The sequence below is a fragment of the Rutidosis leptorrhynchoides genome, chromosome 9 (genome assembly GCF_046630445.1).
Source record: "Rutidosis leptorrhynchoides isolate AG116_Rl617_1_P2 chromosome 9, CSIRO_AGI_Rlap_v1, whole genome shotgun sequence".
NCBI lineage: Eukaryota > Viridiplantae > Streptophyta > Magnoliopsida > Asterales > Asteraceae > Rutidosis > Rutidosis leptorrhynchoides.
The window spans coordinates 23,291,065-23,312,061 of NC_092341.1; the positions used below are offsets into that span (position 1 = coordinate 23,291,065).

The window sequence follows — 20,997 nt, forward strand, 5'->3', positions numbered from 1 at the left end:
TTGTTTTAAACGACTTTCATAGACGAACCTTACTTGTTACCTTTTGTTTAATGATGATTGATGATGACCCTTATGACCTTAATTACATACTTATAAACCTTTTGAGACGACTTACTGACTTAGTACTATTTGACTTAGGTTGAGGACTCCGGACCGTTTACTTGCACACCTTTCCCGACTACTACTTTACCGCTACTACTATCATTGTGAGTTATAGCATTCATTTTTACTTTAACTTATTTTGGGAACTGAGAATACATGCGGATTTTATGTTTTACATACTAGGCACGAGTACTTAAACTTATATATGTGTGGGTTATATAACGGCATAAACATTCCCTTTAGCTCGGTAACGTTTAATCATTGGTTTTTGAACCGTGAACGCGAATCTTAGATATGGATCCATAGGGTTTGACATCCCCACTCGGGCTAGTCGCGCTAGCATTTAACGAGTGTTTAATACTTCGAGGTTATACGCACTTGCCAAGTGCACTTTAAGGGGGTACATTAAACGTTAAGTTAGTTACCGGGTGCCCACGGTTAAGCATATACTTTTACATACTTTTGAACGCTCGTTGTAGCACTGAAATCTCGTGGTCTACTTACATTACTGTTATACTTAAACTATAGCTCACCAACCCTTGTGTTGACCTTTTTAAGCATGTATTTCTCAGGTGCTTGAAGTCGCTTCCGCTATCTTACTAGTCGTGCTGTAGAACCCGCTGCCTAGAGTTGTTATCGCATGACTACTTATCTTGCATTCAAACTTATTTACTTTTGAAACTATGTTATGTAATGACCATTGGGGTCTCGTACACTTATTTATTGCTTCTACTTAACGAAGCATGCTTTTGAATTGTAAAACATTTGACGTTTGTTATGACGTCACTTTTATTAATGAATGCAAACTCTGTTTTGAAAACGCATATAGTACTTAACCTTGTAATGATCCTGTTGATGATGGTCCGTACATGATGATTTAGTACGGGGCGTCACAATACGCGAAACGGACATCGTTAAAAAAAAAATATTTCGGGCTATATTACATACATATATATACATATACAACACGACTAACTATACGCGAAACGGACATCGTATATCCAAATTGGACCGCGCGTCGAATACAACCGCAGCAACGCGCGGTCGGATTTTTTCTAGTTATTATTATTATTATTATTATTATAATAATAATAAACTTAAAATTTTTAAAACTTACAAAAAATTAGTGGGAAGCCTAGAGACAATCTGAGCCCCCACACCTCTAGCAATAGCAAAACCTATCCTAGTAAAAATATGAACACCAGCACCGGCACCAATATCTTGAGCCATCGAACTCTTCTGAACCCGCTTTAGCAAAGAAACAGCCTCCATTTCTAATTCCCCAAGGGAAGAAAATGAGAAATGAATGAAAACATAACCAATCGCCTGACAGCTAGATCCGTACTTGACCCGCTTCTGACGAGCCGCATCAACCACAGCACGTCCAGGGACAAAGTCAGAAAGCCCAGACTGTGTCAAAGGAGAAGACCCTGTCAAGTCAACACAAACATCGCGACCACAATCCCAGGAATAAAGTAACACATCTGCAGGTCTGAGGGTCTGTCGTTCTCTCCATAGTACATGTAACAAGGAAAGTACACAAAGTAATTCACTTATAAATAGCATCACAGGACATGCTTACATAAGTTGAACATTAAAGTGACACCACCAACTGATTCATTTTACATCTCACCCCCTCCGGATTCATTTTTGCCCATTTCTGCCGGAAAATTTCTTGCCGGAAAATAAATCAAGCGACATGTTTGCTGAAGAAAATGGTTTACATGGAGACCCAAGAATTAAAGCCATATCTGATGCTATAAGAGTCGTTCCTCACTTCCCTAAACAAGGTATTTTACTCTGTTTCACTGCCGAATTTCGTCGAACAGTTTGTGGTCTGATGTAACTTTTGTATTTTTTTATATATATATTTTTTTTTGTAGGGATAATGTTTCAAGATATAACAACGCTGTTGTTAGATCAAAAGGCGTTCAAGTACACTATTGATATCTTCGTTGATCGTTATAAGGATAAAAAAATTTCAGTTGTTGCAGGTATTATTTATTTATTTGTGTTCTAATTTTTTTTTAATTACATGCAGTGATGCTCTGTAAATTTAGGATAATTCTTAGAAATCAATTCAAAATTCAGGCGATTTTTACTTTTTAGAAATTAGGGGTCTTGACTGTAGAATTATGGTGGAGTTTTTTTTTTTTATTATCCTTTCTGAAGAACAGTGCTTGTTTATTTAAAATAAAATATACTCGGTAATAACGAAATATTTTGTTTTGAAGTTTGACAATAAATAATTATTTTCTCATTACGTCATAATAATTAAATCATGGAATAATTCTTTTTTTAAAGATCAGTTAATTAGGATTAGGAATATACGGAGTATAGTATATTATATTATTAGCTAAATTTTAAGTATCATTACATAAGTAAATTAATTAATAATTCATATAAAATAGTACTCCACTATTATAAAATTTTCAAATATACTTCTGTATTACACACACGAGGTGCAGGAAGTAAACTAGTACAAGTAGAATATTTCAGGATTTATGTTTGACTTTTGTGGTCAAGCTAATTAACAATATATAAAAAGTATTCCTTCTGCCCGAAAATATATGCTTTATCCACACTGGTGTAAGAATCTAGTAGTATTGCAAAGAATGTAAAAATGTTTTTTTTTTTTTTTTTTTAGTGTGTGTGTGTGTGTGCGCTAAAAACTTTGACAGTAGTGTAAGAATCTAGTAATATTACAAAGAATGTTAAAAATGTTGTTTAATATCTAATTTTGTTTGATATGTAATATTGTCAACTATATATATATATATGTTTTAACTAAAAAGTTGAACTTTTCAAACAATATGTCATTAGCAGTTACATCAGCTTGTATATGTTAATCATTTAATTTTTAATTTATTAAGGGTTTGTATGTATTGACTATTGACATAGACCCTGTTTTTCTAATTTTATCTACACGTCACATTTAGATGCTCAATTGTATAATAAACTAAAAATTCTAGGTATCGATTACGCACATATACCTCTTATCAGATGAGATCTTGAAAATCAATTTATGTGGCTCATGAGTTTATGTAGCATATCAGTATTCCAAGATTGCATGTGGATTGTTTTATCTTCTCTAATGTGATACAGTATTAGTTTTTTAAAACTGTCGATTTGGTACGACTGAACGACAAAACATATTTAAAATGACAGCTAACATTGGTAGTTGGTAGTTAGTATAATATTATAAAGATAAATATGTCATTACCAGTTTACAGTAACCTTCATAGTTGGGTCCTAATGTGTTGTTCTGTTATCTATTTTTTTTCCACGTTGTTCTTAATGTAATATGCGGACCCTATTTCCGTCCATTCTTGTTTATACGGCATACATTGACCCCTGATGTCAAAATTTACTTAATTGACCTCTTAAGTGACGAAAAAAATACACAAATCGGCACATTAATTTATTTGACCAAGTATTGGCTAACTTAATTTGATAACAAGATGAACTTACCGATAAACACATTGATTGATTAGTTACTCCAATTATTATTTCGAACATATATATTTGCATAATAACCATGCTTAGATAATGATGACAATTATCTTGTAGGTGTTGAAGCTAGAGGATTCATATTTGGTCCGCCGATCGCATTGGCTATTGGTGCCAAATTTGTTCCACTACGTAAACCAAAAAAGTTGCCGGGTATTAGTCGAACCTCATATATTTTGTAAAGTCGGTACCTTTTTGTTATATTAATATGATTTTAAAAGATTATAGTTGGAATCTTCAAACTAAAATGTGTAGGTGAAGTAATATCTGAATCATACGTGTTGGAGTATGGTACGGATTGTCTAGAAATGCATGTTGGTGCGGTGCAACCTGGGGAAAGCGTGTTGATTGTAGACGATCTAATCGCTACAGGAGGAACCCTCTCGGCAGCTATTAGGCTTTTAGGTAAATTTCGGTGGTTACGTTTTTATATAATCTTGTGTGCTGATGTTTAATAAATATCTGTTGGACCTTGATTTTTTAGAACGTGTTGGAGCTGAGGTTGTCGAATGTGCGTGTGTTATTGGATTGCCACTGGTGAAGGTAGGTCTCAAATAATCCGTAACCTTTTCGACATTTTACTTATACTCTTATAATTATTATTTTGAATTTTTTGGGTTTGAATTTTACCAAGTGGCAGATCTAGAAATCGTAGTTACGGGTGTCACTAGTTATAAGATGAAAAGAATTTACATTGTCACTCAAAAAACTTTACACTATCCAATGGTGTCACTAGTTAAAAGCTCAACATACTAGTACCGCCAAAAAACAACATACTAGTAATGCCCATGATTTTACCCTTCTATTATGCTCTCATTGAATATAAGTACGAAAACTGTACTGAATAAACTTTGGGTAACTATTGGCACGTTTTAGCCCTTCAACCCGATTGACATGTATGTTTTCAAGTTTCTAATTGTTTTGAGTTTGTCAATTATACCCAGTGTTGTAAAAAACGGTCGAGACGGGCGGCGCAATAGTTTTACCATACTGCTGTTGCAACAGACCTAGAAACGGATAAAAAAAGGTCAACGCTTAAAAACGGTCAACAACGTCAAAAAGACGGTCAACAACGACCGAGACGGTAAAAAACGGACGAGATGGATGTTGACCAACATTGACTTTATAAATAAATTTCAAAAATAAGCGTTTCAAACTTAAATATTTCAAAGCAAATATCTATGTTAACTTTGAAATTTTTATGTTTGAAATATATATATATATATATATATATATATATATATATATAGGGGCAGGATCAATGGGGAAGTAACCAATCGGGGGGAAGCAAAATTTTTTTTTTTTTCGTTTTTTTTTTGAATTTTTTTTTTCCGGCATCAATATCACACGAAAATATGAACATTTAGAAGAGACACTTCGTGATGAATGTTATTATTTAAGCGGGAAAACGATCGACAAAAATAACATTCAAGATAATATTGTTCGTAAAGAATATGAACGTTTTTTTTTTCTTCATGTTTTGTGAAGTAAAATTTAGCCCGATTTAGAGTTTAGGGTTTAGGGTTTAGGGTTTGGGGTTTGGTGTTTTGGGTTTATTCATAAACCCAAAACACCAAACCCTAAACCCTAAACTCTAAACCGTTCGTGTTAAAAACTCAATCTAAATCCTAAATCTAAACCCTAAATCTAAACCCTAAACCCTAAATTTCTAAACCCTAATATCTAAACCCTATAAACCCTAATATCTAAACCCCAATAGCTAAAACCTCAAAATACGCTCGAAAAACACGATAATTGTTATATATTACTTCTTCGGCGTTTTCCCGCCAAAATAAAAACATTTATCACAAAGTGTCTCTACTAAATGTTCATATTTTCATCTCATCTATAATGTTCGTGAACAAAGTTTTTTCAAAAAACGAAGAAAAAAAAAGTTTTTGCTTCCCCTCGCTTCCCCCGAATGGTTACTTCCCTCTTGATCCTACCACTATATATATATATATATATATATATATATATATATATATATGTCTTGATCCCGTTTCCTCCGTTGCGACGTTTTAAGGTCCCTACCGTCTCGACCCCGTCTCGCGTCTTTTTCAACCTTGATTATACTTGGCAAACTTAAATAATAGCCCAATTCGTTCCATTTCGGTTTTGGTTTTCAAGTAAATGCCAATTTATTTAGTATTAATGGGACACTCGATGTATCATGATCACACTAATCCCAACCAGGGTACTGTTAGTACTGCTCGCGGGACTGGAGCATATGTTCCTGTTATGGTATGTTGTTTGCTCATAGATATTGAAGGGTTACGGTCTTCATTAACATTAATCTGATATATTTTTTTTGTAGAGCTCCGATACATACATGTATAAAACACGCGCTATAAGGGGAGAGGAACGGTCCTTCCCCTGCACTAATGGTCTCAGAAGCAAGTGCATGTCAACACCAGTTTATTCATCCAAGCAACCAACACCTCGAACCGGTTAAGTCAACTGCTAATGCTAATGTGAACCATCCGAAGGATGTAAGCTTTGGATCTTTTGGGTCTATGCCACAGAACCTGCCTCCTAATGAGGTATCTCCACCTGCCTAGCCTACTAATGAGATCTCTTTGCTGTTACACATTTTGTTTGATGGGCGTGCAAATATCAAAATTAATAATTGTTATGTAGAAACAGTTTAGGCGTTAACTGGAAACACTTGACCTGTTTCAGTTAACACTTGACCTGTTTCGACCTAATAATTATTAATTTTGATCTGTTGCCCGACCCATCGAATCTGCCCATCAAAATGTGTATCCAGTTAACAACAATGTGACCTCATTAGTAGGCTAGGCAAGTGGAGATACCTCATTATTGGAGGTAGGTTCTGTGGCATAGACCCAACCGACCCAAATCTTAGATCCCTTTCTTGGTTTACATTAGCAATAGTAGTTGACTTAATCGGACAGGGGTGCTGGTTAGCTTGGTTGGATAAACTGGTGTTGACATTTACTTGCTTCCGAGACCATTGTTGTAGCGTGTAGGGGAAGGACCGTTCCTCTCCCCCCGTAGTGCGTTTTATACATGTATGCATCGCAGCTCTACAAAAAAGAATTTTTTTCTTATTGGATAATTATCGATGTTAAGTGAAGACTGTGACCCTTCAATTATTTATGAGCAAACAACATACCATAACACGAACACATGCTCCAGTCCCGCGAACCCTCTTTGTGATTAGCGTGATTATGATATACATCGGGTGTCCCATTGATAATAAATAGGCATTTACTTGAAAATCAAAACTCTGATGTATGAGCCACCTTTATGACTCTACTTGCTATTATCAGAAGTAAGAATCTAGAGTTACTAATTGCATTTTTCTTTAATCTAACGTGTTGGAACAGGGTAATTGGAGGCTGAATGGGGTACCACTTTACGTTCTTGTCGAGCCTCGCCTTGATGACCTGGTAATGTTACGATATCAACTTCATTTTTCTGTTTCATTCCAATTTAAACTCCATTTTTCACATTTATTTACTTTTTATGTCAAATGTCATCCTTTTTATACTTGATATCGCTATGTTTATTCATATGATGATCAACAGGAATCCGAGTCATGATGATTGACATGGAATGTAGCATACAAGAAGCTGTGAAATGTGATGGTGGAACAGAACTTGTATGATGGGTTCTTCATTAGAACGTCAATTTTACTTTGGAGTTTATGACTTGTGTTGAAGGGTGAATCGGTGTATTGCAACCGAACTTTTAGCAAGTTTTGGCTTTAATGATTTTCTTGTTACAAAACAGGGAAAGTGGGGTTGGTGTAATTGTTAGGTTTTGGTTGCATAGGAGTTTATTTAATCCCATTGGAAGATTAGCTTTGATGGTGCATTTTGTAGCTGAATACATTACTTTTATTGAAACCGGAACTCAATTTTAAAAATATGCCATTTGGTTTTGCTTCATTCAGTTTCATTTTTGCCTACTAAATTGTCCGAATTTTAGTTCAGATTTTATTGAAGCTTAAATTTGTTGTCAAACCCTGGGCCACCAATGTAGCAATAACTCGGTTGTACCTGATACCTTTGAAGCTGGGACTTAACATGTGGAAGCTTGAACCCGATGATGGTGCATGTTCAATCCCCACTCGCGGCAATAATTTTCAATTCTTATGACAGTAAGATGATGGTTGTTCCTGTCACATGTGTGAGGATCCGTTGGAAGTGATTTTCCGGCATCCAACTTTTTCGGAGTGTGTCTACTCAGTTTCATAGGACGAGTTGTCCTTGTCAAACCACCATCAAATGAGATTTGTATGCTTGGAACATATAAATGTTATACGGTACTTTATCCCAACCATTAGGTCTTCAAATTTTAGCTTCAACTTCATATCTAATTCTGCTGAATGCGTAGAATCATAGGAAACTTCCAATAGGAAGAATTTGGAAAATCCTCTTGCTTAGCTCACATAAGTCAAATGTAATGTGTTTACACTATCTTTCTAAGTATCATAGCATGCTATACATATGATCAATTTTCTGTTAATGTGTAGTTGTAATCAGTCTCGAAACTAATTGTCTATCTTGTAGCCACTCCTTGCTTTGATGAGTTAAGTGATTCTTGACTCCCTTACCATTTTGTCCTTCCGGGAGGAGATGGATGAATAGAAAGCAAGTAAAACACCGTATCCATAATACATTTTATAAATATCAAGCTTAATTATTGTATTTGTAGCGTACATTTTAATTATTAATTTTTGGGTATATCTCTGTAATTGACTCGCTTTGCTAGCCGACAAATTCTACGGTGACTACCTTTTTTGCGTACAGCTCGGGGTCATCGCATATAAACTTCCGTTGCTTCAAGGAGATTATTTTTTCCAACTTTGTGGATTTAACCCATAACCTCTAAGTATAGGCCTAACCACTTACAATATACATAATGCATAGATCAATTAAATAGTCCATTGTTATTAGCAACTAGCTCAATATGTCAAAATTTTGCCTAAAAGCTTCTCTAAACAAAAATATTTTCAAAAGCATCTAAAACTCATGAAGAATGCAATGATCGTTTTGAACGCGTACTCAATCTGGACCAAGACACTATGTAGCAGGACCTTAAAGCCCAAATATTAAATTGATTATTGGGCCTTTAGGGTTATCATGGTTTACACTCGTTCTATGTATATTAATAAGGGATTATTACCAAAAAGCCCATTTTTTCGACCCTTTTTGCGTGAGAGCCCAAAAAATAAAAAAATTGCCAATTTGCCCTCGCAAGGAGCAAGGCGTCTTGCTCCCTTGCGCCTTGCGTCCTTGCGACCTTGGTTTCACATGGGAGCAAGGAGCAAGGTGCCTCTTGCTCCCTTGCTTCCACCTGAGAGCAAGGACGCAAGGTGCCTCTTGCTCCCTTGCTTTCACCTGAGAGCAAAGGAGCAAAGGAGCAAGGTGCCTCTTGCTCCCTTGCTTCCACCTGGGAGCAAGGACGCAAGGTGCATCTTGCTCCCTTGCTTCCACCTGAGAGCAAGAGGCACCTTGCGTCCTTGCTCCCAGGTGGAAGTAAGGGAGCAAGATGCTCCTTGCGTCCTTGCTCCCAGGTGGAAGCAAGGGAGCAAGATGCACCTTGCGTCCTTGCTTCCACCTGGGAGCAAGGAGCAAGGTGCCTTGCTCCTTGCTCCCCAATGGAAGCAAGGTCGCAAGGACGCAAGGCGCAAGGGAGCAAGGCACCTTGCTCCTTGCGAGGGCAAATTGGCAATTTTTATTTTTTTTGGGCTCTCACGCAAGAAGGGTAAAAAAAATGGGCTTTTTGGTGATAATCCCTATTAATAATTGGACCGAGACACTAGTAGACCAAGACACTATGTATATTAATTCCATTACACTCGTTCCGTTATTCGATAGCAGCAATAGTTAGGCAATGCTCAAGTGGCCATGACTCCTAATGAAGTTGCAAGTCCCGGGTTCAATTTTTGGCGATGTTCTCTTGAGTTTAATTAGAGATTTACAGTAAGGTGTTTTACCTGATATTAGGGTGACACCTGAAGTTCCGATGTTCGAGGTTTAACTGCTATAGGGGAGTCAATATGCTCGTTCATCAAAGGGTTTCTCAGTGAGACGGTGAACCAATGCAAACGTTCTTATATAGTAGACAACAACGAGTCACCAATACAAAATAGTTGTACTACGTTAATCTTTTATTCATCTAATAAATTCAAGTTATTATGTGTTGAAAGACATAGAAATAAATTTTCTTTAACCAATATTTCATTAACATTATTAATCAACTGACTGGATATTGTTTGTATTTATTTTTATTTCAAATAAAATATATAAATTACGGAGTATTATAAATGAATTAGTCTAACCACCACCATTAGGACTTTCGTTAAAAGCATTAATGTGTTTTTTTAACAACGAGATCGGAGTCACTGACGGAAGACCACAAAATGAGTTCCCACCGCCCGATCATACACTTTTCACATGTCAAGGATTTTTCTACCGAGCAACTGTCATAGGACCGGCTCCGCGTGTAGCAGTGTTGTAACTTGTAAATGACGCCCGTTGCGTTTGTTGCGCTCGTCGTCTAATAAATCAGTCAACGCTCAAAAGTCGGGTCAAATGCGGGTAAGATTTGGTCAACGCCGGTCAAAAGTCAAAAATTCGGTTAAAATTGGTCAAAAGTCGCTCAATTCGAACAAAGTTGACGTAATTTAGTGTTACTTTTTTGTATTATATTAACGATAATAACGATTATATGTACAAACTGGTCAACGATTATATGTAGTGACTTAATTCTAATCTAGTGTACGAGGAATGATTGTCTACACTCCACCTCCCCATACCCTGGTATTGTTTTTGTTATTGTTGTTAATTTGATGATGCTACACTACAATATACATACAACTCCAATACATATCCTTTAATCCTTCTCTTTCCTTGATTACGAATTAGCTATGATTAAGTATCAACGAAACTATTTCCTTTATTCTACAAAATGTACATAGCTTTTTAGGAATTTATTTTAAAAAATTATTTATAGTAATCTCAAATTGAAATGTAAAATACGTAGTATTCATGTACATTTCGAAATAAAATAAAGTAACAATATACATATTATACATATACTGATATACATTCTACGGAAAAAGGTAGTGTGGAAAAAGGGAACAACAAGAAAAGGACCCCACCATCAAGCAAACTTACCTTTACTATAAATACTCAAAATCAAAATCATTCATCCAAAATTGACTTGCATTTCGCCTTATATCTTTCCCCCACGCCACCGCTTACAAAACCCTAACCCTAAATCAAATTCATCGAATTTTATCAAACGGACAACAGCTAATCAGATCAATTCAGATCAGGTCGATTATATTCTTAGTGTTTCTAAGATTTACTGTATTGAATTTGTGTTAAATTTGGTGAAACACACGCACACACAATGTCTGCGATTGTGTGTGGGAAGAGATCGTTCTTTGAAGAATCATCAACGCCACCGGGCTCTCCGGCTGCCAAAAAACATCGGCGTTCTTCGTCTTCTCCGGTCCGATTGTCGCCGTTGGATCACCTCCGTTCTGTTTTTCCTGATTTGGATAATCAGGTCGGTTTCTTTTTTATATATGTATATATGATTACAAAATATATATGGTTAATTATTGATTGTCAATTTGATACATATATAGTACTGCTGAATGTAGTGCAGTTTTTGTTGTTGATAATGCTTGAAATGATTAAAGAATAAAGAAACTAATTAATTGTCGTTGGAGATTATGTTATGGTGACTGGAATTCAATCTAATCGATATCTTTTGCCGTTCGAGTCAGATGTTACAAAGAAATTGGCATGAAGGTTGTATAATGTTTCTATATGATTTTTTTTGTGCTTGTGAATCGTAATGTGTTTATCGTTTACAAATTGATCAAGGTATAGTCTTTTGTTTGTGATGCAAGTGTTTATAAACTCAAGAATCTTTATTATGGTTCGCAGCTGCTGGAGAAAGCTTTAGAAGTGAGCGGAGATGACGTAGATTCTGCTGTAAAAAATCTCAATGAAATGTGTCTTGGAAATGTCGATGGTAACTCGGGATCTGTCGCGTGGTCAAATGCAGGTATGGACGATGATAAATTATGCACCGGATTTAAAATTGAAAATTTGTGTTGCAAGTATTTAATTAGTATTTGCATATATTTATACTGGTAAACTGTTTCGACATTTCTGATTGCTGGGAATAGAATGTCATTGTATGGATTGTTTTGATTCTTATAACCAATGAAAAACATACCTTTATTCACACCCTATGTCTAGCGATCTCTGATTCACTCTATAAGTTTGTGCTCTAGGCAGAAGTTAATACAGAGCAACTTGTGTTCTGTACGACTATTTCATCGTTCTATGATCTTATAGTTTCCTTGTTACTTTCTTTTCTTATATATTGGAATTATGATATTCTCTGTACATGTAATGATTAACAATTAGATAAATAACAATTAACAATTAGAGGGCGGATCTTCGAGGTTGATGTTTGTGTTCCGTCTTGCTTTCTTCGGTTGCTCTTGTTCCTTGTTTCTTCGTGTATTTCTGGTTTTAGTTTGGATTAGTTCGTTTGTATGGTTTTTCGGGATGTTAGGGAGACTCGTTTTTAGATAGTTTTGTTTAGATGATGCTTTTGAGGTGTGAGCTTCCCCGTTTTCTTGAGGGCGTTTTCTTTTGGAAACGACCTCGGTTCTATATGAGTATTCGTTATTTTCGCCAAAAAAAAAGATTAAGAATTAGATAATCAACTGTTTGTGGAGCATCAAAAATCATTGAACCAACTAGATGTGAAGAATATGTAATTGTGGATTTGTAACTGTATAAGTTAAAGTTATGGCTACTTGTGATCCTTTCGTTAATTGCAAGAATATATGTCTAGCAGGTACCAGTAAAGATAATTTTACGTCAGAGAACTCATCGACACATGCCAACACTCCCAGAAGTGGTGCAGAATGGGTCGAACTGTTTGTCACAGAAATAAGGAATGCTACCAGCGTCGATGATGCTAGATCACGTGCCTTGAGGTTGCTAGAGAGCTTGGAGAAGTCCATTAGTGAACGTTCTGGTGGTGAGGCGGCCCAAAGTCTTCATAAGGTTGGTGTTTCTGTCATGTATATAATATGCTTTAATCATTGTTGACTTCTAACTGTGTTTGACCACTTGTTAATAATAGGAAAATATGGTTGTGAAGGAACGGATTGAAGTTCTAGTGCGAGAAAACACGATACTTAAACGTGCTGTATCGATTCAACATGAACGGCAGAAAGATTATGAAGAGAGTACCCGTGAAATACAACACCTGAAGCAGTTATTGTCAATGTATCAGGATCAGCTAAGGACACTTGAGGTCAGACTTGATACTTTGAATACCATCTTGTAGCATAACATTATTCATTGCAATTTGTATATCTTATTTATTAGGACATAAAATCTTTTAATAGTAGGTAAAGATTAATAATCTCTTCAATTTGGATTAGGAATATGGGTCATCATTGATAATGGATGTTGTGGTATGTTTGGTGTATGCAGGTGAACAACTATGCATTAACAATGCATCTAAAGCAAGCTCAAGAAAGCAGCTCGATGCCTGGACGTTTTCACCCAGATGTCTTTTAATAAAATAGATGGGCAGATGAGCTTTCGACAACAATCCGAATGCTATGTAGAAGTGTTTAGATACATAACTGTTTGTTGTTTAAGGCTGTATTTGCCTTGTATAGCCGTGTAGAATGTAAGCTTTTATATGGTTAAAACATTGTTTGAAAGATTAAATTTAGAGGACAATACCTCTGTTAAAATTCTAATATGATGTCAAGAGTTTACATCTCTATTAGACTATTTGTAGTGGTTGGTGACGTGGTTGGGGGCGTGAGTTGCTTTTTGTACCTTTTTGATGACTATGACATGTGGGCTATTTTTGTTAAGTAGTGGTGATGTGGGGTTTTTGTGTGGGTTAGTAATATTGTGATAATGTGTTAAAATATAATTGGGTTAAATATTAAAAGGGAGTAAAAATAAGATTTTTAAAATAATAAAAATTTATAAAATTGTAACCCACTCCGTTGCTTCTTCCCTTTCAGGACAAGGAACGCTCCAATTTTTGCTGTGAGCCACTCCTTGATACGGCTCGATGGGGGCGACGCCGGGTGCCATGTCACCCCCCATGCCGTTGCATCACACCGCTACAAGCGGTCTTAGTATTGGTAAATTTTTTCTTGCTTTTGCCTATCCATATGTGCATCTTGAGGTATTATCCTTTTTGTAAAATATAACTACTAAATTTAATTTATTTATATATTTTATTCATTTCTTTGCGAAGAAAAAAGAAAGCTATAATGAACTGTAAACTTTCACCGAAGATGAAAGAAATCAAAACGGATACAACGTAATGCACTACAAACAAACTAACTCAAACAAGCAAACCGACACAGACCAGAGATAAAAAAGGCAACACTAAAACAACAAACAGTTTATTTGAGCCGGTTCTTTATTAAATCAAATACAAAACTCATAGATTAAAAATGAAGAATGGTCATATTTGCTCTCAATTATGAAGAATTAGAAAAATCATGCACATCTTCGTAATTGATAAAAGTCTTCAACGTATCATATCAAATTCTTAAGAGTCAACCGTTTAAATTAATGTCAAAATCAACAAACACAACATGTTTTTAGTTTCATAGAGAGGTTTTGTAAGAAATGGGTCATTATACTTTCTCAATAGTTTGACATAATAATAATGTTGCGCAGTGCATTAGTGCATCTATACATTTCGGTTTGTAGGGTGAAATCCGAAGTTTGATCATAGAATTCAAATTGAATCCTAGAAGCATGTTATCTTTCTGGTGCCACCAAAAATCAAAATTAACCAAATTCACACCCAGAATAATTTATGGATTAGACCATCTGTTATGGTGGTGTGGGTGGGTCGGTGGTGTGAGTTTCTTCTGATGATGTGACGGTGTGGATTGAAAATGTGAAATTATGGTGGTGTGAGTTGGTTTTGTGTGAGAAGCATTATTATGATGTGGTAAAATATGATTGCAAGTTAAGTACAAATAATATAATAATAAAGACATATTTCTTTTGAACCAATAAAAAAAAATTACTCGCTCGTTGCTTTTTCTGTGAGATTCACACGCACGCCTCGTAACACCATTTTGGGTGTGAGTTTTGGTGCCATATAGGAAAGCCACAAGTGACCTGTAACTGCAACCTATGGTCTTAGCTTTCAGCAAAATTGTTTTTAATATCCCTCCCTAATTAAAAAATCTGATTTGATTGAGAACAACTGTACAATAGTCTTTAATCTATCTTTAAAAAATTTAGACATGATATACTAAGTTACCTTTATAATAACCACGTGACTCTAAATTTAACTTATTCCAATCAACTTATTCTATCACTAACTGTTGCATATAAAGTCTTAAGCGTTGTTCACTTTTTTCTGTATTAATTTTTGTTTTCATTTGTCTCTGTCTCGGATATGTGTTCGATCATACGTCTCTTGAAAATAGACCAATTTTCAGATTAAGCGACAAAGAAACATTACTTTTACTTATGGATTAAGAGTTTTATAGAAATATTTCATTAAGTGGAAAGTAAACATGCCCTTAGGGTATGTTTGACAAAACTAGCTGATAGCCGGTAGTTTGTAGCTGTTAGCTTGTAACTGATAGCTTGTAGCTAGTAACTGTTAGCTTTTTATATGCATTTAGCTGTTTGGTAGAGTAGCTAGAATTGTTAAAATAAATTGTAATATGACAAAAAGCAATGAGCTCTTTCTCTAACACTATGCAATTAGCTTTTAGTTTTTTTCTTCCGTCTTAATTTTTTTTTTTAACCAAATGAAACTTTTTATTAAGCTAAAAATTCCTAAGACCATTCACATCGGAGATTCTTTGGAGCGTGGTTGAGAGCTCCCTTCAAGGGCCCTGACGTTAGCAAGCTCTGTTGGAGCTTCCTTGCAAAGACCGTGGTTGTATTTCTCAATGTATAGCATATTAAAGGACGGAGTATTTGCATTATGTTGTTGAACATTATCTATTAAAAGTGGTACATTGTATTAATTAATTAATTTAGGTGGGTCTATTTGATGGTAAAAGGGTATGTCATGGATACTAGGGAGTGTGATGGGTTAAGTCTTAGGAAGAAGTTGATGAGATGACGCTGATGTGACAGCAATGTGATTCCATGACAGGTGTCATGAATAAGAGTGGTCTAAAAGCTATAAAAAGTTTCGTGCAAACATGCCTTCAAATCACACAATCAACTTAGACCATTCACATCGAGGGCGCGGTTGGGGCGCCGTAGCCCCCGCCGTTGAAGATGCCGATGTTAGCGGCCATGGTTGGGGCGCGGTTGGGGTGACCGCGGTTCATTTTGCGGTGTAACGACATTCTTGAAGACGATGTGGGGCCCGAATAAAAAAAGTATGTTTTTTGGCCGTTGAAGAAGCCAACGTTCACTAGCGGAGTACAAGTCTGACGATGAAGAATAAATTATGTATTGGTTTTTAATTATGTCTTTTTAATTTTTAGATTTTAATTTGTATTGTTTTTTATTTTAATTGTACCTTTTTTAATGCAATGTGTGTTTTTATTTAATCATAATTTCTATTTTATTAAATTTGTTAAAAAAAGGGTTTAAAAAAAATTAAACAACTAAATACAATACAATAATTATAATAATAGTAATAATGATAATAATAAATAAGAATAATAAAATAATTAATATTGGAACTGATGGTGGGTGTGATGGATGTTAGTGAATGTGGTTGGAAGAAGCTGTTGAGATGACGCTGATATGGCAGCAATATGGTTCCATAACAGGTGTCATGAATAAGAGTGTTCTTATTCTACCACCAATTATTGCATACTTAGTCTTATAGATAGCTATGAGTTTCATCCTACACGACTCCGTACAACTTAAAAAATAAGTTATCGCTTTGAAATTAGTGAATTGTAAAGCGAGTCAAAAAAGCAAGTTCAAAAGGAGCTAAAATAGATAGCTTTGAGGCTATCTTTAGATAAATAAATAAATAAACTTATACTCCGTAAGTAATAAAAAATAGAAAAAAAAATACATCTTGATCCTTTAAAATAGTTAGCTATTTAGTGCACTTATAACCAGTGTTGTAAACGGTGTACTTTCCGTCTGTTACGATTGTTGCGGTGTTTTGGTGAGTAGCCCATCTCGACTCCATCCCGTATTCTAATAATACTGTTAACGGTCAAAATTTGGGTCAAATGCGTGAAAGGTCGGGTCCGGGTCCGTCAAAGTCAAAAATTCGGTTAAAAATCCAACAAAAATCAGTCAAATCGATCAAAATTGATGTAGTTTAGTGTTACTTTTTTTTTTGTTATATTAACGATAATAGCAATTACAGATCAATATTAGATAAAGTTTGTCTCGACTGTCTCCGCCCCGTCACGGCATTTTTTCCTACAATTTCGACCCCGTGACTCGTCTTTTTCAACATTGGTTATAACCCTCCGGTGCAACTCGTTATTTGTCATCATCTTCATTCGAGCCCTATCCCAAACCCTACATTTCCCCTAAATTGTACACAATTAATTGATAACAAAATCAATCGTCACTCTTCTAATACAAATTTCCCCCAAATTCGATAACGCACCGCATCGTTGATCTCAATTTCAATCAGAATTACGATAAGTATAATCAAAGATGGTGTTAGCAGAATTAGGAGGGAGCATATCACGTGCTCTCCAGCAGATGAGCAATGCAACAATTATCGATGAAAAAGTTTTAAATGATTGCTTAAATGAAATCACACGCGCTCTTCTTCAGTCTGATGTTCAGTTTAAGCTTGTTCGTGATATGCAAACCAATATTAAAAATATTGTTAATCTCGATGATCTTGCTGCTGGTCATAACAAACGTAAAATCATCCAACAGGTATGCATTTCCTATATATCCATATATATATATATATATATATATATATATATATATATATATATATATATATATATATATATATATATATGCATGTTTAATTCTTTAATTGATTAAACTTTAATTCTAGTCAAATGTCGTTTTTAGCTTTATGCCTTTATTAGAGATATAAAATTCACTAATTAATTACCATTAAGACTGTATGCTTATTATGTTATATATGCATGTAGGATGATTTGATATGATCTAGAAGATATTGGTAGGTTAAGCTGAGAAGGAATTCATGTAAATTGATTTTATAAGTTATCACTTGTAAGCTGTAGCAGTCAGCATTACTATATTTGCTTTTCCATTTTGGGTATGAGCTTATGCTAGTTGATTGTGTTTCCCTGATCAAGCATTTTGCTTCTGTAATATTAATTAATAATCCATAATCCATAATAATTTGCATTATTGGAGAAATAGAACAAAATGTCGAGAAAAAAATAGCAAGTTATTACGGGTAGAAATCTGACATAGTGGCAATCTATCTATTATGTTCTTTAAAAGGTACATCATAGTTGTAAAAACCGTATAGTTACTATTCATCATGATCATCCACTTATATGGACCTGCTCTTATTGTTAATAGGCTATATTTAATGAGCTGTGCAAGATGTTGGATCCTGGAAAGCCTTCTTTCACGCCCAAGAAAGGGAAAACAAGTGTCGTCATGTTTGTTGGTCTACAAGGTATCATGTATTCATGTTCATTAATATATGGTATTCTAGTTGGGTGGATATCAAGACGTGACATTTACTCCTTAAATTGACTTAATCTTGTCTGTAATGATATCCTAGATTATTGTGCACTTACAATATAGAAATCTTATAGGTTCTGGGAAAACAACAACGTGTTCAAAGTATGCTTATTACCACCAAAAGAAGGGTTGGAAACCAGCTCTTGTATGCGCCGATACATTTAGGGCTGGTGCTTTTGACCAGTTGAAGCAAAATGCTACAAAAGCAAAGATTCCTTTTTATGGAAGGTAGTTTTGCTTCCTAATATAAATAAGTTTGTTGAACATATGTTTAACATTATGTTAAACATCCTTATCTTGATTACAGCTATACGGAATCAGACCCTGTGCAAATTGCAGCAGAAGGTGTAGACAGATTTAAACAGGAAAATTGTGATCTTATAATTGTTGACACTAGTGGTCGTCACAAACAGGAAGTTGCTCTTTTCGAAGAAATGCGTCAAGTTGCTGAAGCAACGGTAGACTTAAGTTATATATTTAATTTATTATATGTTTGTTTGATACATTTATAGGGCTAATGATGGCATTTGTAATTACAGAAACCGGATCTTGTTATATTTGTTATGGATAGTAGCATTGGTCAAGCTGCGTTTGACCAAGCTCAAGCTTTTAAGCAAAGTGTTGCGGTTGGAGCTGTAATTGTTACGAAAATGGACGGGCATGCAAAGGGTGGTGGAGCTCTTAGTGCGTAAGTTTCGTTGTTATATCATGAAATATTCCCAAAATATAAAAGTTTAACAAATTTGTTGGCATTTATGTTTTCTCATTGCAGGGTTGCAGCAACAAAAAGTCCGATCATATTTATGGGTACTGGAGAACACATGGACGAATTTGAAATTTTTGATGTCAAACCATTTGTCAGTCGTCTTTTAGGTTTGTATTTATTCAGCCTAATTACAGAACAAGATTGATTACAGTTGTAATTGTTATATATATGTTCATAATTACAAATAGGCATGGGTGACTGGTCTGGATTTATGGACAAGATTCAAGAAGTGGTTCCTATGGATCAACAGCCCGAGCTTCTGCAAAAGCTCTCTGAGGGAAACCTTACGTTGAGGATTATGTATGAGCAGTTTCATAATATACTCAAAATGGGTCCCATTGGCCAGGTTTACTTCTATTAGTTTTCACCATATTATGTTTATTTTTTTAGTTACAAGAGAAAATACAATGGTAAAGCTTAATGGAGATAAGATTTCATTATTGGAACTTGTGTTGTAAATGTTTTCCTGGTCTTATTGTACTATTTTTTTCCAAAAAATACCTAAAAACACTTCATAAATGAGTAACATCAAATTGATTGCGTGTATCATGTAGGTTTTTTCAATGCTTCCTGGATTTAGTTCGGAGTTAATGCCGAAGGGTCAAGATAAGGAAAGCCAAGCTAAGATCAAACGATACATGACAATGATGGACTCGATGACGGATGAAGGTAGGCCTACCCCCTCGCTAGAGTTGGCAAATTGGTGTGTTAGGTATTGGGTCAAAATATGTACTCGATTTACATGTATAGATAAAAAAACGGGCCGGGTCATTGACTGACTTCATCCAATTTTTTTGAATCTTATACACTAATACATAAAGTACTATATCTGATTTTAAAATCATCTTATTACCAAAATAATCTAAGATTCTAATATTTCTTATAACGCGATTTAAGAGGTTTTCATGAATTTGATTATGCTTTAACATGTTAAAGAATCGAATTTGCCATCTCTATATTGTAGATGGTTTGATTTACAGTAGTAACCCTACTAATGTGGGTGAGAATATTTTCAGAGTTGGATAGTACGAACCCGAAGATAATGAACGAGTCAAGAATGATGAGGATAGCGCGAGGATCGGGTCGTAAAGTGAGGGAGGTAATGGAAATGCTAGAAGAGTATAAACGGCTTGCTAAGATATGGAGCAAGATGAAAGGGCTTAAGATCCCTAAAAAGGGGGAGATGAGTGCTTTATCTAGAAACATGAATGCACAACACATGAGCAAAGTTCTTCCTCCACAGATGCTGAAACAAATCGGTGGCATGGGTGGCTTACAAAATTTGATGAAGCAAATGGGTTCCAACAAGGACATGATGGGCATGTTTGGTGGTGCTGGAGATAAGTAGTAGTAGATTAACAACCACCTTATTTTGCAAATGTTTGTTTCTAGTCATGCAGATCCTTTTTAATCTTTCAATTGGGCATATATCTTTTTTATCTTTCATTTGGGTCAGAACATGTTACATCCTTTGTATCTACCATGAATGTGTTTATAACTGTTGATGTGGGAGGGGAGGAGGTGTACGAAATACTATTATTTTTATTACGAAATACGATACAATTTACACAAGTTATTTATTTATTTATAGAGTGGATATACCTAAACCTTGCTACAATACTTATAGGCAGTGTACCTAATCGTAGAGTAATGTAGTTTTTAGTAAGTCCGGTTCGTTTCACAGGGAGACGGCTTATTGCGTACACTATATTTTTAAACAATTATATTTGTATATTCGCCAATTCCTAGGTCTCGCCGGTTATTACCGAAGATTCATCGAAGGATTTTCTCTGATTGCGCGTCCTTTGACCGCACTGACTCACAAGGGCAAGAAGTTCATTTGGGAACCCGCACACGAATCAGCATTTCAAACTTTGAAGAAGAAGTTAACCTCCGCACCTATCCTATCGCTTCCCGAAG

The 20,997-nt window shown here is 35.3% G+C and overlaps 3 protein-coding genes across 6 annotated transcripts; all 3 read left to right on the plus strand.

Annotated features, from left to right (window-relative positions):
- Positions 1-1,675: 1,675 nt before the first annotated feature.
- Positions 1,676-8,118, plus strand: LOC139867597 (adenine phosphoribosyltransferase 5-like). Of its 2 annotated transcripts, XR_011765884.1 has the most exons (8): positions 1,676-1,892; positions 1,986-2,096; positions 3,673-3,765; positions 3,868-4,017; positions 4,097-4,155; positions 5,809-6,870; positions 6,966-7,028; positions 7,167-8,118. XR_011765884.1 is itself a non-coding variant. In XM_071855966.1 (7 exons), exons 1-7 carry the CDS (start codon positions 1,802-1,804, stop codon positions 7,179-7,181), a joined length of 582 nt encoding a protein of 193 aa, XP_071712067.1. In that variant the 5' UTR covers positions 1,676-1,801; the 3' UTR covers positions 7,182-8,088. The 2 variants fall into 2 exon arrangements, 1 of the variants encoding a protein (XP_071712067.1); XM_071855966.1 differs by lacking the exon at positions 5,809-6,870 and having other exon boundaries at positions 7,167-8,088.
- Positions 8,119-10,825: 2,707 nt separating this feature from the next.
- LOC139867239 (uncharacterized) lies at positions 10,826-13,438 on the plus strand. 3 transcript variants are annotated; one of them, XM_071855578.1, is made up of 5 exons: positions 10,826-11,163; positions 11,550-11,670; positions 12,475-12,689; positions 12,769-12,942; positions 13,125-13,438. In XM_071855578.1, exons 1-5 carry the CDS (start codon positions 11,005-11,007, stop codon positions 13,209-13,211), a joined length of 756 nt encoding a protein of 251 aa, XP_071711679.1. In that variant the 5' UTR covers positions 10,826-11,004; the 3' UTR covers positions 13,212-13,438. The 3 variants fall into 3 exon arrangements, with proteins under 3 accessions (XP_071711679.1, XP_071711680.1, XP_071711681.1); XM_071855579.1 differs by having other exon boundaries at positions 12,478-12,689; positions 13,125-13,436; XM_071855580.1 differs by lacking the exon at positions 10,826-11,163 and adding an exon at positions 11,264-11,411.
- Positions 13,439-17,090: 3,652 nt separating this feature from the next.
- LOC139866460 (signal recognition particle subunit SRP54 2) lies at positions 17,091-20,634 on the plus strand. Its single transcript, XM_071854695.1, has 9 exons — positions 17,091-17,513; positions 18,144-18,243; positions 18,386-18,539; positions 18,619-18,769; positions 18,851-18,999; positions 19,084-19,184; positions 19,266-19,423; positions 19,632-19,746; positions 20,094-20,634. Exons 1-9 carry the CDS (start codon positions 17,283-17,285, stop codon positions 20,423-20,425), a joined length of 1,491 nt encoding a protein of 496 aa, XP_071710796.1. The 5' UTR covers positions 17,091-17,282; the 3' UTR covers positions 20,426-20,634.
- The last annotated feature ends 363 nt before the right edge of the window (positions 20,635-20,997 follow it).

Bases quoted from the DNA above. Each gene is read 5' to 3' on its own strand.
- LOC139867597 (XM_071855966.1), top strand. From the start codon at position 1,802: ATGTTTGCTGAAGAAAATGGTTTACATGGAGACCCAAGAATTAAAGCC. The intron at 4,018-4,096 runs GTAAATTTCGGT...TTGATTTTTTAG, and splicing joins GGCAGCTATTAGGCTTTTAG to AACGTGTTGGAGCTGAGGTT. The intron at 4,156-6,965 runs GTAGGTCTCAAA...GTGTTGGAACAG, and splicing joins TTGGATTGCCACTGGTGAAG to GGTAATTGGAGGCTGAATGG.
- LOC139866460 (XM_071854695.1), top strand. From the start codon at position 17,283: ATGGTGTTAGCAGAATTAGGAGGGAGCATATCACGTGCTCTCCAGCAG. The intron at 18,540-18,618 runs GTAGTTTTGCTT...TCTTGATTACAG, and splicing joins AAGATTCCTTTTTATGGAAG to CTATACGGAATCAGACCCTG. The intron at 19,185-19,265 runs GTTTGTATTTAT...AATTACAAATAG, and splicing joins ATTTGTCAGTCGTCTTTTAG to GCATGGGTGACTGGTCTGGA.
- LOC139867239 (XM_071855578.1), top strand. From the start codon at position 11,005: ATGTCTGCGATTGTGTGTGGGAAGAGATCGTTCTTTGAAGAATCATCA. The intron at 11,164-11,549 runs GTCGGTTTCTTT...TATGGTTCGCAG, and splicing joins TTCCTGATTTGGATAATCAG to CTGCTGGAGAAAGCTTTAGA. The intron at 12,690-12,768 runs GTTGGTGTTTCT...TGTTAATAATAG, and splicing joins CGGCCCAAAGTCTTCATAAG to GAAAATATGGTTGTGAAGGA.